This window comes from Synchiropus splendidus, chromosome 5, assembly GCF_027744825.2.
Source record: "Synchiropus splendidus isolate RoL2022-P1 chromosome 5, RoL_Sspl_1.0, whole genome shotgun sequence".
Taxonomy (NCBI): domain Eukaryota; kingdom Metazoa; phylum Chordata; class Actinopteri; order Syngnathiformes; family Callionymidae; genus Synchiropus; species Synchiropus splendidus.
The window spans coordinates 33,567,733-33,587,441 of record NC_071338.1 but is presented as its reverse complement, the minus strand read 5'-3'; the positions used below and the strand labels follow the sequence as shown (position 1 = coordinate 33,587,441).

General features: G+C 46.7%; 1 protein-coding gene across 1 annotated transcript in view; it reads right to left on the bottom strand.

The window, feature by feature from the left end:
* The window catches only part of itfg1 (integrin alpha FG-GAP repeat containing 1), a 94,579-nt gene that overhangs the window by 64,732 nt on the left and 10,138 nt on the right, over positions 1–19,709 (bottom strand). Inside the window, exon 7 of the mRNA XM_053864480.1 lies at positions 5,322–5,371. Coding sequence (XP_053720455.1) covers positions 5,322–5,371 — 50 coding nt within the window. The remainder of the gene's footprint in view (positions 1–5,321; positions 5,372–19,709) is intronic.

Genomic DNA, 19,709 nt, shown 5'->3' with positions numbered 1-19,709 from the left:
TGTCCTCCAAACCCTCTCCACTTGCCCCTCTGATAGACTGATTTCCTTTCCAGTCCCTCCCAAGGACAACCTCAGAGTCTTCATCTCTGACCCTTCTGACTGCTGGGTCTCCATGGGAACGGCCCGGACAGTCCCATAAACCTTTGGTTTGCAGCTGCCCGGACGTCACCACCCTCCCTGCACTCTTTTTCACCTCCTTCACCACCAGACAATTCTCCTGGAATAGTTGGTCTGTCTTCCTTCACCCTTCTATACTCGGTCTCCAGCTCATTCTCACACTTGTTCTTTAACTTTGATTCCTGTCCTCATTCACCTCTCTCTCATTAGACATCAGTTCATTACCTTGGCCAATCTGTGTCTCCACATACTGATTCATCCGACGCCACAAAAAAAATTTGAGACCGTGAAATAAGAAGAGCAATGCTCATAACCCGCTCTGCTGCAGATTGGTACAGCAGAAAGGACCAATGAGGGACGATTCCAGTGACAGCTCCACCTACTGATCGGCACTCGCCATCACCTCCATTCTACCTTCTGGTCATCCTTTATGTTTACCATCGCGGCGTGTTCAGACCCAACGCACGTGCACTGCAGCATCAGCCATGTGCATTGAGAGGCGCCTGTGATTGATTGCTGCTGCGCGGTGATTGCAAGATGTCATGATTAAAAGTCTTGAGTCAAACTGGAGCAGCTGACTGATGTGTGAAGATGAGAGGATTAGTCCTGTTATTGTTTCTCCCCTCTGTTCTCACACAAACCTCAGTAGGAGGCGTGAAGAGCGAGCGCAGCAACTAAACATCTCATTTACACGTGACAAGATAGGACGTCCCTCATCAGGAGAAATGCAGTCAGAAGTCTGCCCGTCAACTTCAATCCAAACTAAAGCTCCGGTCACTTTCAGCAACGGTGGCAGCAGCTGAGCTTGTTGTCAGGAGCAGCTGTGGAGAGCCTGGATAGCTCGCAAGCCAAAAATGAAAATAAGATAAGCAAAACAACTCAGCCACTCCAAAAGCATGCAGGAGAGCTTTTGCTGTGAAGAGACGTGATGGAAGAGGAAATGGCAAACTAAGACTTTGGTGTACTGCATTATATTTAAAAAAACTAAGGGAAGGACGACAAAATGAAAAAACTCTTGCTCAACTTTCTTGTGAAGGCCTTGTTCGGATTCTTATTTAACAGTTTGAGTTTGAGGTTATGCTCCAGAAGAAGTAAAAAGACCATCGCTATAAACGAGTAGGGACATGGAGGTCATCAAGATGATCATCCAGGTATCTCTTCAGTGAAGCTTGAAGGAAACGTGATAGAACAGCGATGGAGATATTTTCTGGAACACAAACAGGTGAACCGGCTAAATGACTACATCACCGCTCTAGCATTGACCTTTCAAACCCCGCCACTCTACTTGCCAGCCGGCAAAAACGTCTCCAGCTAATCCGTTATAATCAGAGGTAAACAGAGGGCCGGGAGGAAAGAAGAGGGGAAGAAAACAGAGAAAAGTAATTAAAACAGAGGGCAGAGGAGTGCTGGCCTGTGACCGATAGATGCGGCTGCATTGAACCAAACGCTACGCCAGGATTAACATGGATTGAATGTGTGTGCGCGCTTGTGTTTACAAATGTGGGTGTCCATCAGAGGTGGCGGGTCCCAGGTGACTTCGGTCAGTGATTTAAGAGTAAAACTATGCCGATGCTAGAAGCATTTTGGTCCAAACTAAAAGTGCCAATTCACAAGCAGTGATAGAGTCTGCGGGAAGGAACGGTGGCGTGTTCCGAGCCAACGGGCTTCCACCACTCTGGTGTTACTGCGCCAGGAGCTGGGTCTGGTCCAAGGAGATACCAAGGCCTTCAGTGCCCTGGCCAAGTTAGTGAGGGTTGGGTGGGCATGCCCAGCGAGCAGGGTGAAGCCCCAAACCCTCAAGAGTAGCCTGTGCAAGAGATCTACTGTAGAGGCAGACCACAAATCGGTCCTCCGTGGCTGCAAGTTCTGAGGCCGGTTGCACTGCCATATATTGTCAGAAGAGATGCAGTTAGACGAGGGCCAGCAGCTGCAAACCTTTGGTTGATATTCCAGACTAAAACCACAGACCTGACAAGCACCACCGATTTCTAAACTTGAAAATGTCCGAGCCTTCCCGTGGCTGTCCACATTCAGCCAGTCGACAAGTTTTAAAATGCCACTTTAGCAATCAGAAGGCTGCTGGAACAGCGTCCCAAAGTCAGGAGAAGAGTGTATTGATCGGCGGCTTAAGTGATTAATGAACGACAGTGAACACTGAAGTCTGTCTGGCGAGTGACCCGGAGTCAGAAGTGTATCTTCCTGCAGAAATGAGCTTAAAGTTGCTGCCTGTTCACCTTTGTCATTACTGAAGCAGGCCTGCACTCTGAAGAGTCACCAAGATGTTCTGCAATTTACATTCTCACCTGAGAATCTATTCAGCTCAAGAGTGACCTTGAACTTTCACCTCGTGTTTGACAGAACACGATCAGGTTTTATTCCTTCAAGTAAAGACGTTTTAAATTCTAGGGACGTTCAACTGCAGGTAAATACATGCACAGCAACGGTTGCACAGTCTCATTCACCACATCCTGTAAGTCAGCATGGAGCATTCACATAAATATCTCAATAGTTTTGAGTTTTCATGACCACTATAACACACCTCTGGTCCTGACCGTACAGCAGGTGACCACAACACTGACCAACACAGTTGAGTAGGTACTCAGATCTAAGAGGGATTTCACACGACAAAGTCAGGCTCCGGACAAATCCCAGAGATGCCAGCATGAATGAACTGAACCTTGGCGCTGGTTTTAAGGAGACGAGGTTTTGGTCCCAGACTTCTCTGGCAATAGGTAGCAGCAGGAGGTGACACCTTATCTGAGACAACTGAGACAGAAACGAGGTAATTCGGGGCATCAACACTGTTCAACGATCAGTGGATAAAGGAGTTTCAGGAGCGGCAAGGATTAGGTCAGGCGATGAAACCAAAAGCCTGTCAATGAAACACGTCAGAGAGCTTTCACTTTTTTGCCGCATCATCAGCCGTTTGGAGTCAAAAAAATGACCAGCTGGCTACCTTGAGTACTAAAAAAAAAAGTCCAGAGACAAGCAAAGGCAGATGCGTGAGTCGCACAGTGAGGGTTGAGACAGATCTCTGCCCTTCTGGGTCTGAGCCCGTCGGGTGAAAGCAGACTTAGGATCCTGCTCTGTCAAGACTGCAGCAGGACTCAACCAAGGTTCAGTCAGCACTGAGCTCTGTCTATCGCTGGTCCAGAGAATCAATCCGACCGCAGCGGTAACTCATCATGCTAGTCAACAGTTATCGAGATCACCAGAAGGAGTCCCCTTTAAAATTCAAGACCTTCACTTCCTCATCAAGAATCGCCGCATCGGCACTAGGACTGCTCTTTGGACTGGGCTTGTTTACGGCGTTTTGTCCCTGCTTGGTCTCTCGCTGCTCACACCGACAGATCCTTCAATATCTGTGTTCCCCTCGTCCTCCCCCCTCCTTCTTGCTCTTCTCTCCTCTGTGATAAGAGACTTCTGTTCAGCTGGTGTCTCGACCTGCTGAATTTCAAACAGGCCCCATCAACACAAAAAAAAAAAAAAACAGTCGTGGTCTCCCCTCTGCTCTCTCGGAATATTAACGAAGGCTGCGGCACTTCTTCTGCGGTGCTGAGCTGCATCAAAGAATTGCAGGTCAGGTTGTCAAGCAAGTATTTTGGTGCATGATCATCTCACTGTGACTCGTGAGTGGTGAGAGGTCAAACATCTGACTCATCACCATTGGTAATCTGACTGCAGTCGTGCGCATGACGGTCTTCAGCGAAAGCTGGAGGTGCAAGCTAGTGACTGGAGGAACCCGTTACCAAAAGAGGTCGGGAGCTGCACCTGCACCCGAGAGATCCAAAGCAGCCGATTTCAGCGTGATCGGTGAATGCCCATCACTACCAGTCATTGCCGATCACAACAACCGATCACGAGTGACAGCGAGACAGTGGCTGAGATGCATCCACTCCTCCCTACTCGCTGCTCACTAAGCAGCAGCATGTCTGCTGTAGAGAGACATGCTGTCATAGAAAGTTTGCATCCTGCAGCACAAGCACGGGAAAATGCTGTGCAGGGAAGCACCTTCAAATTAAACACGCCATTTAAAGCGCCAGCATTTGACGGAGCCCAGAAAGTTTTCCGGGCTCCTGAAAGCGAGACATCTGGTTCATCAGCAGTTAGCGCAGCTGCCGCTTAGCAACACCCGCCGGTCCGAGCGTGACATTCGGAAAGATAAGAAATAATTATTCATTTCACCGAGCTAGATGAGCAGCCTTTCTCAGGGAGATAGAAACGACCGGATCCGTTGCAGTTTTGAAGTGAGGTGCAGCGTTCCTCAGCCACCTGAATCTGAAACTTGTGTAAACATCTGGAATGGAAACTTTCATAACTGCAGTGCTCTCTGTCTCGGAGTCCCCCTACAAGCGGCCAGTAGGTCAGTATTTCAAGGACATAGTACAGTCTCTAGAGATTCACCTGCGACATCTCACATCCTATTACGTTTTTCAGTTGTATCCTTTGGGCAGAATAATTGCTGCATTCAAGCAAGGTTTCTTTTAAGTTTTGCCACCTTGAAGAGGGATATAAAAAGTTGTTGATACAAAGAAGGTCTCATCATTTTGATTACAAATTCATTGTCAATCCATGTGAGCTGAATCAGTGATCTGCACTCTGGCTGATCGGTATCAATGATCGGCAGCAAAAATCCTGATCGGCACACCCCTATTCCAAACTAAAACAACATGCTCACACCCTGTACGGAGCCCTGGAAGTGACATGCATGACTTTATTTTTATCTCGAGATAACAGTTACCTCGAGATTTTTATCTCAAGATAGAATCGTAAATGTTAGCGCATGCCTAACTGCCTCTCTGGAAAAGCATTATGTATATATCCACCTGTAACCACTATGTCTCCCATGGCTTCGTAACTGTCAACATTGTCATTCAGTGTCTGCAAGTCAGAATATTGCAGACGGCAAAGTCTGCGCTTTTAATCTTCATCTCGACATAATTTTTATCTCATGATAAATTTTGTGTCCAACACATGGAATAGAATAAAGTGATTCTATCGTGAAATTACAACATTTATCGCAACTTTTTTTGTCCATATCACCCATCCCTACTATTGACTGCACAGTAGAAAACCCAGAGTGAGAACATAGAAATGACCCCAGCAGTGTTTGAAAGGAAACATTTCTGGCCCTTGGACAAATGTACTTGTTGACCCCACCTGTACACAAAGTCAGATTTAGAGAGAGGAACAAATGAAAGTACCTTGTTGATCCACGTCTGAAACCCTGGTCCTTCGACAGTCAGGAATATATCTGGGTAAGGAAAACACAAGAAGAAGAGACTGGTTATTCTTATAGTCAGGGGCCAGAGAACACATGTTGTGTGAGAGCGACATTTCAACAACAGAGCACATGGTGAGACCTTAACACTCTGACCAAAAGGAGGAGTCCTCCTCGACTGACAGGTAAGGCAGCGGTGACAGTCATGTGACTACATATCAACATAAAGAGGAAAGGGGGTCAAAATTGCATTGTAGGGGCCCCATGCCGGCAACACACTGGGGAGAGAACAGGACACCTTTTACTTTTCATTGCCTGAAGCACCCACTCTACATGAGCAGGGGTGTCGATGTCAAACAAACACACCTCACCTGTGTCCTCTAGATCAGTTGTAGCAAAGCCCTTTGAGGACTGGTCTAACACCCTTGTGCTATAGTTTCATGCCAAAATGAAGCAGTCCATGTGCAAAAAATAACATTTTCACACATTTTTTTTGCAATAAGAAGTACCAGGCTGCTTCTGGGACACGCACCATGGGTGGACACAAAGCTTGAGACAGTCATAGTAAGTTCAATTGCGAGCTCACTTCCTCCCCACCACACAGGTCTCCTATGCCTTCACAGAAACATGTCAACGGCTTGTCCTGGTTTTGTCTCATTTGATGCATCGAATAAAGAGCAAAATAACATTTCGGACTTGGTCAAGCAGAGTTGTTTTGATGTGCAGCTCAGAGTCACACATCTCGACCCGTGAGAGTCCTTCACTGTCACAGTGTCACTTATTCATAGCAACACAGTCGCAGGCTTCCAAAGTAATTCCCTGCCCGCGTCTCTGTCAAGCTGCAGAGGTTTGATGTGCGGAGTGTGAGATTCCCAGAGAGACCAAACGGTCGATACTTCTTGTTTAAGCTTCAGAGCGAATACTTTTTAGAAATAAAGGTGAGGGCGGTGAAGGAGGAGACCTGCCATCCAGAGCACCAGGAAATCACTCCCTCACTTTCTCTTTCCTGAGGCGTCACCCGCTGGTAATGCCTTCAGCCTGCGGTATCGGAATCCGATAACCTGCTCTTGTACTCATATTCTCTGCTCCACGAGCTCAAGGCTGCAGGCTGCTTCCTCCGCTTTCATCACCATGCTACTCCTTCTTGCCCCTGTAATTGGACATGAAATAAATATTGGCATTGATCTGCCACCGGGCCACGGTGTGCTGCACGTGCTGCCCAGCTCTGCATGTAGAAATACAAATGATATTTCACAGTAGAGAGAGGGGACTGCAGTGACAGCAGGAGTAAAGGTTGTGAGTAATGATGGAGGCTAATATGGTCTCTTGTGAGGACCAGGGCGAGCACTGCAGAGGCCACCATGGCACCTTCACCCCCAGAAAGAAGCGGCATGACATGTTTGTCTAATAGATTCGGAAGGTGTCAAAGATGACGGAAAATGAAGCGCACCGGTCACAGAGCTCTGCTCTCGTACTCACTTTGCCAGGGCTGAACATTTAATCCATTTTTAATCAAAAACATTAAAATTAAATAATGCGATTCAGTGACTATGAAAGGTGGCTGCTGTCGGTTGAACGGGTCAGCACCACAGTTCTCTTCACAACTAGCAAAAAAGTGACTTGAATTGAGTTGGAACTGTGGCAATCAAGAGACTCATTCAAGGCAGAGACTGAACTGACAGCGACAGTGGATCAAACATCTGGTAAGAATGAGTCAACAGTAGGGAGAAGGCATTTAAGATGTTTGATACATGTGGCATCAGCCTGAGAAACCCAGGCGGCCCAGCTCTTTTCTGCTTCCTTCAGGACAACACTCCACCGCCTCTCCACTCAGTGCGACTTCTCTCTGGTTCTCCAACAGTGCTTCCTCTATCCCAGTGATTGAGCTCAGACGCAGGCGGCGTTTCTTGGGCTGAGGCACTTGTCGTCAGTACAAACCACCGAGATATTATTCTGGGTGCAGCCTCTGGATCCAAGCACCTTCAGGGTAAGTCAGAATCTGGGCAAATAAAAAGTTTGTCCAGCTCTGGTTAACAAACCCAGAAGAATCTGGAGTCACACTGACAGTTAGCTCCTGAAGCGCCACGCTCGGCTGATTAGCATTTCATTGAAAAGGTTCCCACACAGAGCAAACATCCATCAGTAATTCCTGGCAGATAATGAACGTGTGCACAGATGACGGAAGCACACTCACACACAGGACAGACACACTGGTGCTCTTCATGATGTGCATTTCACTCGCAGAGGGTGGCGTGTTGATGAAGCCGCTTAATCAGCCAATCAGGCCTCTTAGACAGGCTCCAGCCGTGATTGGATGATTAGCTGCGGTGGCTCTGTGTGAGAGGGAGCGGCGGTGAGAGGGGCATCTTGTAAACACTTAAGATTCTCCACTGCCTCTTCATCTAGTTCAGCAAAGTTGAACACCAGCAGAGTCAGTTCACCTCTGCCCTGCCAGAGCTCACCACTAACAAACCTGCGGTCGGCAACCCCTGGAGCACGTCCACTGACACGCAGCGTCTCCGAAAACGGATGTCACACAGCAGATATCTCCTCATATGTCAGGTCAAGGAGTAACAGTGCAGAATCCACTGCTGGATTTCCTTGTACATGTGTCATGACTCACAAGCTGACATGCATTTTACTATCCTGCCAAAAATGGCTAGAAAGGGCGACACATTTTGAACCGGGCAGATGCAACACACCCCAGTAGCGGCACATTCAAGAAAATCTAAATCCTTATGGAATTTGAGCTACGCAATTGTTGAGTCATAATCCAGAAGGAAGAAACATAGCTTCAAACTTCTCACTCCCAACTTCAAATTTGCCCCAGAGCCAAAATTAGCTTGGCTAATAATCCATAATCCTTGGCTTCTCCCCCCCCAACAAAATAGCAGTTGTTCCTTATGACACTCAACTATCCATTGGGTTGAAAAGGTGTGAAAAGTACAGTCAAGGTGGAGGGCAGCGTCTCTGAGGTGGACGAATACCAAGGATAAGGAATTACGATAATAATGGAATACAACAAGTCTGTCTGGGTGCGTGTTGCCCACAGTGCCTGGACCTGGGATCAATAATGTCACAACTGTGGTCGTCACACAGGCTTCAAATAAGTTTTGAGGAGATGTTAAATTACAAACTAGGATTTTATTGCTTTTTTCTGTAATCATTGACTGTTATTCATGACAATGATGATACTTGTAATGACCGTAGAACACATAGCTACACAAGCGCTGACTGGCTACCAATCCAATATGAACTGTTCAGAGAAAATCACATCAATCTATAGCTCAGAAGATGATGCGTTTCATTTGTGGAAACTGACATCATGGAAGTACAAGGCACACACCCTCACTCCAGACACCTCCTCCAGCTCTTCCAGAGGAACACTGAGGTGTTCCCAGGTCTTCAGCAAGATATTCGCGCCAGAATGGCCTCCTCCCAGTTGAACATCTCAATCGTCCATGAGACATCTTGACAAAAAGGCTCTTTGCATCATTCCAAGGAAGGTGACCACGGGCGAGGGGAGAAATCCATCGGTCAGAGGAGACCACAAAGTCCTCATGAAAGAAGAACCATCTCATCATCCCTTCCCACAGCCATACAGCCCAAGATAACAGAACTCCTCCTCCATCCTGAGGAGCATCTCTAACCTGGAGAGGTTGTTGTTTTACACCCTTCTCCTCATTTACAGTACATCTAAGCACACGCAACACACACACACAAGATTCAGCTTCTGGTTTTCAAAACTACATTAAGACTTTCAAATTAAAAACATGACTTATTTTTATTGTCATTTATTTGTCATCTTTTTTAATCTGATTTTTTTTACTTTAATGAGCAGAAACCTGCTCCTGAAGATAAACAGTTGATGGACAGAAAGACGTTTCGGTCAGCATTTAATACCAGCGCTGCCAGTTTGCAGCTCAACCTTGTGTCTGGATCTGAAGAGGGGTTTAAAGAGGCTATTATGATCGCAGGATGAGGCCTTTTATGCAGATTCAAATCCCATCTTGACAAGCAGGGAGACACAAATGATACCTCTTATGACGCTACGGTCCAGAGGAAGTCGGATCAGAGCTCTGACATTTCCTCGCAGGCGAACTTGGACCTAAGTGGTTTGCTCCACTTGGACCTCACAGGAGCAGGCCACGTGTACGGCACCATTCCCTGATCTGCTTTGTGTGATTTTGTGGGTGTTGAGTGGATAAATTGGAAACAATGATGAAAGACAATCATCATGTTCGTCAAGTGGTGAATCCAACATCAAACGGCAGATGAGAAGGTTTGTCCGACCGTGACGGAGCTCACAGCACAGATTAACACACAAGACACAATGTCTTGTGAGAAGAATAGAATTCTTATCACAACACTGTGAGCAGATAGACTGGAATGATCAAAGTGATCCACCAGAGGCTGTAAAACAATGCTCATGGAGAATTGGTGGTTCAAATCGCTGCCTGGAACTCTTCAGGATTTACTCCGACACTTGCTGTGCCCACAATGACTTGTGAAATAATCATGTAAAGGCAGCATGTATTTTAAGCTCCATCTGTTCGGGATGCTGCTGCGCCGCTCCCGCTCGCCTTTTCTCCACTCGACCAAGGACTGATGGGATTAGCCAGCTGCGATTGTTGCGCTGGTCAGTGACAATCGTACAGGTCTAACAGGATTATTGTCGGCTGGTTGGGATGCCTGGACGGTCGGGCGCAAGTCTTCTGTCAGCTGCTGAGACGTCCTTATCACAGCTACGGAGATCGTGTCCCACACGGGATGCCGCATCAGCAAATTTGATCAGGTCACCTCAAAATGGATGTACAATTAGAAATGATAACTTGTTGAAATCGAAAGCAGCTGGCATCGTGTCGTGTCTAAGGCGGTGTCACAGAAAAGGTGAAGAGACCCCGACATGCCCTTCAACTGCTCAGAAAACCGAGGGATCATCTTGCCAGTGTATCCTGTGTTTGTCCTGGACTTCCACTCAGCATCTTACTAGTCCAGGAGACACACACTTAACTGTCTACTCGTGGAGGAGCAGACTCATCTCTCCGAGAGTCCAAACAGAGGTGAGAGGAGAAACTCTCTTTTTTTCAAAAGTCTTTTGTCTGAGCTCTTCACCACAGATACACAGTCCTCATGCCTGAGGTCCGTCCGACCATGTCCATCCTTCCCACATTAATAAACCAACATAATGAACTCCACCTTCGTCCAACTGAGAACCAGGACCTCTGACTCAAAGTTGCTGATCCTCATCCTGATCACAAATGTACACAAGACAGCTGAAGGATTGAAGACGGATGACTGAGAGCAACGAAGGAAATTTGAGTGCTTGTGGCAGTGCTATGAATGTGCTGCACGGCGTGACAGGAGAACAATGCGTGAAACCACCCAAAACCAACATAACCCCTCATGATGAGACTCTTCTGAACCCTATAACTGTTCATATAGCAACCTGTTTGACTTCACGTCAACAAAAAGAGCTGATTTCCAAACTTCAGCATGAAGGAACCGCGCAACAGCTCTGCCTCTCTGCCCCGTGCTCACACATATTTAAGTGAAAAGAGCTGTCACACTCCCAGCACTATGCAAAGATGCATCCATAATTGAGGTGTTTAAATGTGTTTGTGTGTGGGAGTGAGGGCTTGCGTAACAGCTACTGGGATCCACAGCTCTAAGTGGTATGCCATGTTGCAAGATAATTAACGTGCAGCTCGTGGTGAAGGCAGGAGCAAGGGCCACTCAAGGTATCAAAAACACACTGCAGATCGAGAACAAGGGACACCAGAGTCCCTGCCATTACGCAGCTTTCATCAGTTTCTTTTTCATCAACACTTCCTTCTTTCTAACATGTCGTATGTCATCTCTTGGCTCTGAGTAACACTGGAATCCACACACAAGCACGTGATGCGCAGCTTGTGAAAGTGCCCCCCCACCCACGCGCCGCTCGCTCGGCTTCATCGCACTGTTGCTGAATGGAACCGTATGCCGTCGCCTTTATCAGCACAGTGATACGACCAATCATGCACAATCAGCCACTGATTAATTACATGTGTGTGTTACTAATGACGGGGCGCCGGCTATGACTGCTGAAGTGCATCAAAACAAACAAGGTGTACGTGAATCAGCAGGTGCGAGGAGGCTGCACACTCCAGGGCCCAGAACTGTGGGAGCGGACTGGATCAGTCGACTGCATCGCTGTCTGCCCATGTGATTCATTTTAAGGTGACAGCTCCAAACCAGCACATCAGTCCACACAGGCGTACTGGTGACTCCCAGGGGGGCCCACAGCTTCCTGGCTTGTGAGCCACTTTTAAACAACTGGGGTGCCATTCTTTCTTAAGACTAATCTTCCACTCCAAAAAATAATGACTGACAGCCTCAATCAAATCGCACAAACTCATAGTATCTTTACATCAAAATAAGATTTAAAATGTTTGTATTTACCAAGTTATATTTAGTTAAGATTTAACAAAATGTCTTCCTTGCTCGCAGTACTCTCAATTTCTGAGCATGATTGTAACAAGAACTCCAAAAATTAGCATCCATCCTGATCATTAATTAATAATGATATAATAATCTTAAATTGTTAACTACGCTGTCAAAGACATAGACCTCATCCCAAGTCCAGGGCTCTGAAGTCCAGCTGTAAGAAAAAGTCTGGAGAATTTGAACCAATCGCAGTGAGGGGGCTTGGTTTGGAGGCCAGGTATTGTGTGTTCCCATCACTTCAACTACTACAACCAGTTTTGAGTCGGGAAGAAGCAACAGCAGGTTATACGGCAAAGCAGCCAAAGAAGTGGAACAGCCACACCAAAAAAGTAATGAACAAGAAATGAGGCGAAACACGCATCAACATCGCGGTGCCGATCTGAGACGGTAGTGCCTGGCAGCTCTTCCCCTGGACAGGTGAGCAAACAAGTTAACAATGCTGCAACATTTGTTTAATTTCTTGTTGTTGATGATGATTAATATATTTGTTAAGCAAGCAGCGACCAATCTGTTAAAAGATGCAGTTTGGAGGTTCTGGCTTCTCAGTGATGGTCTCAGTGAATCAGTCGAATATGTTGTACAGACACAGGTTTCTGTGCCAAGGCCTGAGAACTGGCATGGTACGGCCTCAGTTAAGAAGACATTCCACCGCACCAGGATGAGAACTGTTGGGAGTCAATCATTTTCCAAAGTCCACAAACTGCAGCTTGAAACAAACCCACTCAATACATGCCTCCACCCAGCCTGCACACTCCTCACGGCCTCCTTCATCTCTGCCCACAACTCTGGATGACCCAAACTTGGTAAAGAGATATGAATATTAACTGCAGTTGAACAGTCATGGTACTGTGACGTGGAAAGCGGGACGAAGCAAGTCATGACTTTTTTTCTTGGTTGTATCGGTTCCGGCCTCAGAGCACTTCTGCCGTCACACTACAGTTACACTGATTTCAGCAGTACTGGGAAAGAAATGCCTCTTGAGGTTGGAATATAACTGCACGCTTTCGAACAAACTTCACAGCGTACAGAGCAACTCCTACTAAGCAAGAGAGTGCCAACAGAAAGAGGGTCCTTCAGTTATTCATAGACGCTCCATCAGATTTGTTAAGGGGATTGAAAGCAATTTAAAGGCCTCCGCTGACTGTTTGACTGAAGCGGCATAATGTCTCTCTATTCCATTATGTTGAGCCGCAGCGTGGGCATAAAGACCAGGCTTCCTATTAGCCTCTGGATAAATAGATCGGGTGACGCGGGCGAAGGCTAAGCCTCGGCAGAGAAAAGGATCCCTGACACTGAAGAGAATGGACAGCAGCGGACCGTAGCTGAGGTGATGCTGTGGTATTGTCTTGCCATCACCTCTCCAACGATCCCTTTATCTCAGGCGCAGACACAAGTCTTGCTTCCTGAACTGTACATAGCAGCTTGAGACGGGAGCGTTGTTCCTGCACACCATACACTAGTTCGTCCCACCAGGATGCACTGAAACCTGAGTCTAAAAAGCTGGAATAAGAATCTGACCTCAGGTTCTGTGTGGGCACCAAATGCAAGCCATCAGCAGCATTTCACTCAGGCTTGTTAAAAGAGGGTTTTTTTTTCAACACTTGTGCTGATCATCATGCAAATTAAAACATTTCTCCATCCAGTTAATGACTTCAACGTTAGTGATGTTTAAACCTTGTGGGCAAGAGTTCATGTTGTGCTAGCCAGCATCCAGGAGGCAACGAAAAAGGAAACTATTAAACTCTAGTGTTTGTGCACACAGCTTGACTCCGAGGGTAGAGCTGCGTAGGAGAGGCGACAAAGATCACAGGCAGTTTACGGCATACAAATGTTCCCGCCCACTGTTTCCCACCACAGCTGCATACAAGTACAACTCGGCATTCGTTCCACAGTGCACTGCTCTGAGCCTCCAGCACACTCAGAAAAACAAATTTCTTTAACTCCTCAACGTTGCTACGTAACAGTCAGCGACTCATTACAACACCACAACACACCTGAGGTCCAGAAAGGTCCGGCTCGGCTCGGACTGCTTGGACAGCTATAATGGGGGATGCAGCTGAGCCAATAATTTATCTGAAGTCTCATCTCTTTTCCTCTGCCCTTGCTGGAGGAGAGTCAGGAGCAAGGACGGAGATGTGATAAGTTAGAGAGCAGTTGTGAGTGCTGAGGAATAAAGCTAATGGAGACAAAAGAGAGTTTGGATCATTCTCAGCGAAAAAAAAAATAAATGTTTGTAATATTCATTTGTTGTCAGACGCATTAAAATATTTCAAATGATCCTTGTTATTCAAATGGCCACGATGAATATATGTAGAGGTGCCACGTTTACACACTATTAGATCGCTGACACACTGCTAGAGCACAAAAATGACCTAAAGCTGTAAGCTGGATTGACATCAACTGCACCTCCCAAATATCAAGCTGAACATGGGCTTCTCTGATGGACACGTGTCTGGCATTTTTGCAGTACTTTCTGCAATACTATCTTGATGTAACTAAAAACAAAGATTTAAAGTAACTCCAGTACATGAGATGGGACGACTGATGAGTCGATGTACCTTCCCCACCACAGCAGCAGGCCTGGAGTGACACCAAATCCGGTTGCAATGCCCGGTTGTTCTGGGTCACATCCCATATTGCAGACCTGTTTTCGGTCCAGTGATGCGGCAGCACTTGCTGCATGAGAACAGTAACACAGCACAATTGTTGCATAAAGGACAACATCCTGGGAGCGGGTTTACTTGGTTGAAATGTGTCTCTATTTTTGTTGAAATATTGTTTAATTTGATTGTCACCTGTGACATGTACATACATGTGCTGGTTATGACGTTTTTGTTTACGAGTTAAATGCGATTCAGTTTTTCCAATTTGTGTTTCATTTTGAAAAGTTAACTGGACGCACATTCATCATTTTGTTTGCTGCACGAAAAATCTGTTTTTAACTGTGCGGCAGAGTGGCTCCAGAAAAGGGAAGACTCAATGTGAGTAATCTGACTGACTTGCATTAATTCTATTCACCCTGGAGTAAAAATGCAGCATCACAACCGGATTTGTGGCGAGTCAGGGGCGAGAAGCCAGAGAGAACAAAATTCTTAGCCTCATACAGAAAATTGCAGAGACCCTAACAACATATTCTCCCTCCCATGGCATAATATATTGATGTTGGGAAAGTGGACATCTGCCGATGCCGAAGTCAGCCTTCAGCATTACATGTTGATGCATCAGTTTTTCAAATGGGACACATATTCTGCCTTCCATGACATAGTCTAACAGCGTAAAAGAAAGACAGAGGTTGGGGTTGGAGTAAGCCAAGGGATGATGCTCTACTTGATAGATAAAGGCCGTCCATCTCAGTGACATTTTTGCTCCATTGAAATACTTGTCCGTCAACATGCAACACAGAATGCAGACTTCAACAGCCACACATACACAAAGATCCACTGTCCCAACATCAACATGACGCCCTGGGCGTGAGACTGGGTTGACCATGGGTAAGGAGACATAGGTTAACGATGTGCTCCACAAATAAACTCGACTGGCATCTGTCCGACAGCTGTGTATCAGAATGAAAAAATGGAAACCCCACACCGTTTTCGCGTTTACTTGTGGTCAGAAACAGCATCGTTCTCCACTCTCCTCGCTTCTTCGGCTGTAATGCATCCAGTCTTGATCGCAGCAGAAAGCCAGAGCCGCATTAACGGCCCTGGTGCTGTTTGTGTTCATGCCGACTCCATTCACTCACTGCCACAACGCTCCGAGACATCATTACCATGTGTCGAGGTGACACAAACCAATCATTTGCATCCCATTTCCAGTATCTCCAATCTGCACTACGACTGAGAGGAGAGGAATGAGCTTCGACTGCAGGAGACTTCTGCAGAGGACAACATATTTTTCCTTTCTGCTCCCTGGAATGTAAAAATTGATTTTGAGGTCGCAGGCAGAGAACCTTGTTTCTGAAACAAGGTTGTCTGGGTATCACCTGTGTTCAGTCCATCTCGTATCTCATTATTCCCACACTTTCGTCTAGTTGCTTACTCTTCTCTTTACACGGATGGACCAGCTCTGTGGATTGACTATGAGGATTCACGGCTCCATGAGCATCGTCGGGGCTTCTGGGAACATTGGGGTGTGAAGAGTTCGCGGCCAAAAAACTTGACCGGTCACGAACACTGATATGTGGACCTGTTCTCCTGCTAGCGAGGAGCCAGCCAAGTGTGAAACAAGCTTTTCCAAACTCGCCAAAAGCCCCAAAAGACGATTTAGTGCCGTGTCGGTCTGGTGGCAGCAGCAGAGAGCTTTTACAAAAAACACTATGTTATGCTTCGACCTGGTTCTTGGAGAAACCTCTCAAGTTTGACATGGAGTAGGTGACTAATCGGCCCTCGAGCCGGGACATACACCAGCGGCTGATTGTTGCGGTGTCTCCCTGTGTTCTCAAAAGTCCGACACTGACTGCGGTGCATCACCAGGGGGCTCTCTCTGTGCAGGTCATCTAAACTCTATGAATCTTCAAATACATAAATCCTTGTCCCCATTCTTCCCCAGCATCCTCTCACCCTCCTCCCTCCCGCATGTCTCCGACTTATTACTGCAGAACTAAACATGATTCCTGCATCTCTCAGAACCTACCAGGTCAGTTTCCAGAAGATCTTAGTCATTTGTCAGGTATGTCCATCTAGTGTTGCTCGGTATTACGGCTTTGAACTGTGTGGGTTTAATTCTCCCCGTCAGGCCTCTAGATATCCACCATACAAGCCTTATCTTCAAGAATGTTCACACTGACCATGATTTTGGGATTTATTTACATATAAAGCCTCTGTAGAGGTGTGATTCCATGCGACCAACTGTTGCGCTACAACACGGGAGCAGCGGATGGGGCACCTTTGCGGAAACAAACAAACTCTGAGGTTTCAAAATCTGAACTTCAGGGAAAGGTCGAAGGGCATTCACCGACTAGAGCCCAGATTTAGCAGTGGATAAGTGGGCAATTTCATCAACAAGAAGAAGTCATTTGGAACAGAAACTGACAGCAGCGGGTTGGCAAGCTGATGGACCCAGAGATGGTGGTGTCCAAATCTTTTGTTGCTACTACATACATCCACAGGAGATCAATTCTGCCTCACTTTCCACCAACTTTAGAGCCTCTCCAGCAGCGTGTTCTACTCCGACAACACAACTTGAAAGCTGAGCGAAACCATCCTTTCGACCAACAAAGGATCGGTATGGTGTGAGTAGCATGACAAGAGTCGCCGTGTTGCATTTGGTGTGATCATTTCAACACACCGTGTCACAGCAGGAATTCAAGTTGAGTATGTAAATGCTCTAAAAGGAAGACACAATACGCCACATGAAAGTTCATATCCGAAAGACCAGGTGGTGTAACTCGCTGTAGATATAATTTTTCTGATGACGAATTTTCACTTCAATTCATTTTCATAGGAAGGAAAAGACTCCAACATTTTTGAAAGTCAAGCAAAAGCCATGATTTCGAGCAACCATTAACTCACAACCAAAGCTATCACCCAACAGGGGTCACCTTTCATCTTCTGCAGCCTGAAACCCCAGTGTGCTGGAATTACTGGCCAAAGCAGTGAACAAACCCTCTGCTCTCCCTCAGCATCCCTGACATTCCTGCACAGATAAAATGCAGAATACAGGCCGAGAACAAAGTGAAAGGCCCCGCAGAGTAAATCTGTCTCTAAGCTAATATGTCGCCGCTCCACACTGTGGCGACTTCCACCCGATCCATCAAACCGGCTCATTCACAAACATGGCAAACGCGCCCGCTGAGGACAGGGGAAATGCTATTCCAGGACCGAAATAATCTCCTAAAACCATTACAGGGAACAACGTAGGTGCAGTATCTATGGGAGGGATTATATCCATCGCATGCACACACACTTCCATCCAATTTTGTTGACAAATACTTTCTTTATGCGACACGTGTTTGGGTGTGTGTAAATAGAAACTGCTGGTGGATCTACAGCAGCGAGCGGGGAAAAGCTAATTTCACGGTCAGGAATAAAAATGTGCAGTGATGCTTGAGCAGCGCTGATGCTTGAGCACTGGATCTGAGCCTCCATCGATGTGAGCTGATTTGATTGCTACAGAGACACATCGCCTCCACTTCGCCGAAAATACACTTTAAAAAGATGCAAATGTGTTATACCACATTAGAGCCACCTCAGATTTACTGACATCGTTCTGATCAAGCTACACTGATATGATGGCATGAAGCGAACCTGAATCTTCGAGTGGTCGCTAGGCAACCGACCAATGACGTGTGTCAGTTTGCTGATGTTTGTGTATTTGTGTCCAACTGAAGCAACATTAAGGGCAACAGAATGAGTCCGTGCTGGGTATTTTTAGGAATAAACAATCTCCTTGCTCATACTGTAGTAGCAGTTATTTGAAAAAAAATCTTGAGTCAAGGTTGCACAAGACATTTGTGATTTGCCTGACTCCATATAATAAATTCCCAGCACAACAAGTACATTAGGGCAAGACTAACGCGTGAGGTGAAATGAAACAGTTTGTTTGCAAAAACACATTATTGAAGCATCACAGAAACAAAGAAAGAAATATGTACATGTTAAAAAAAATATCATGCAATAGCTACTCTGAACCAGCCTTAGCCATAGCAACGTGGACAGCCACAGTAGCACTTCTGACGGCTAACCAAAAGGAAAAGTACCGTCATAATTCATGTACTGCAATAAACCCTGGATGTATACACCGACGTACAGTTTGGATCGACCATTATTCATTTCCTGGAACCGATAGTCAAGAACAATCTGGCTTGCTTTCTCAGAGCCACTGTGGTGAGCCTGAAACTTGACACCAACAAGATCCTGAGTAACTTCAAGCAGACTTCTATCCATCCGCTTCCTCATGTGCTTCCCCGGGGTGTTTGGCTTACCTACCGTATTCCTAGAAATCCCCTTTGGTTCTTCTAGGTCTAGTGTGTCCCTGGTCTGACCCTGGCCATCCTCCCATGGACAAGCTGGAGCGCTTCCCTGGGGAGGTGCCCTGGACTCATCCAAAGGGATGATGCAAGAGCTGCCTCCACTGCTGGGATGCAGCAGCTCTGCCATTGTGGAATACCAAGCTTCTCATTCTCGGGCACAAACACCCTCCCAACAAAAACCATTCTGGCCACTTTCTGGCGCCTGTGACGCGGCTCTTCTGGTCGCTGGCTTCTGACTGCATTTCATGAGCAATATCCTTGGGTGCTTCAACCCCTCCAACAAAAGACCTGGAGGATCCAAACATACTGCTCTGTGTCATAAGTCATCAAGTTTGCGGGGAGGGTCCAACACACACTGCATTATAATCACCATGAAAGTGACACTCTTTAAGGAAAAGAGTAAACATGTGACCAATTTAACAGATTCTTGTTGACCACTGGAAAACCCAGGCCCTGCTCTCAGCACTGCCACGTTATTAGCCAGACAATCAGGCAGGCACTTGGACACAGATCCTGCATAATTGGATGCTGCATGGAGCATCACTGTGCCCGTTGCCTAGCAATGCCTCATTCTGCCAGGATGGCTTGGACCCCCAGCCCCCACCCCACTGACATGCGGAATCTATAATTACTTAGCAATTACTGTGGTTTCCCCCTCAAACAGGTTGATGGTGATCGCTGCTGCGTCCTGTTGGTTGATATGATGCGATACGGCCCCGGCCACCGACGCCAAGCTGCTCCAGGAGCGTGATTTGATAGAGCTGGATGCTCCCAGTGAACGCCACTCAAATCATGAGGACGTCTCCTGTGGTCGCCGGGTTTTTGATGATTACAGAGGACTTAGCGCCGGATCACACCGCCGTCTATTGTGCGACACTGAACTTGCTGATTTCTCCCGCAAAAAGCAGTTTTTCT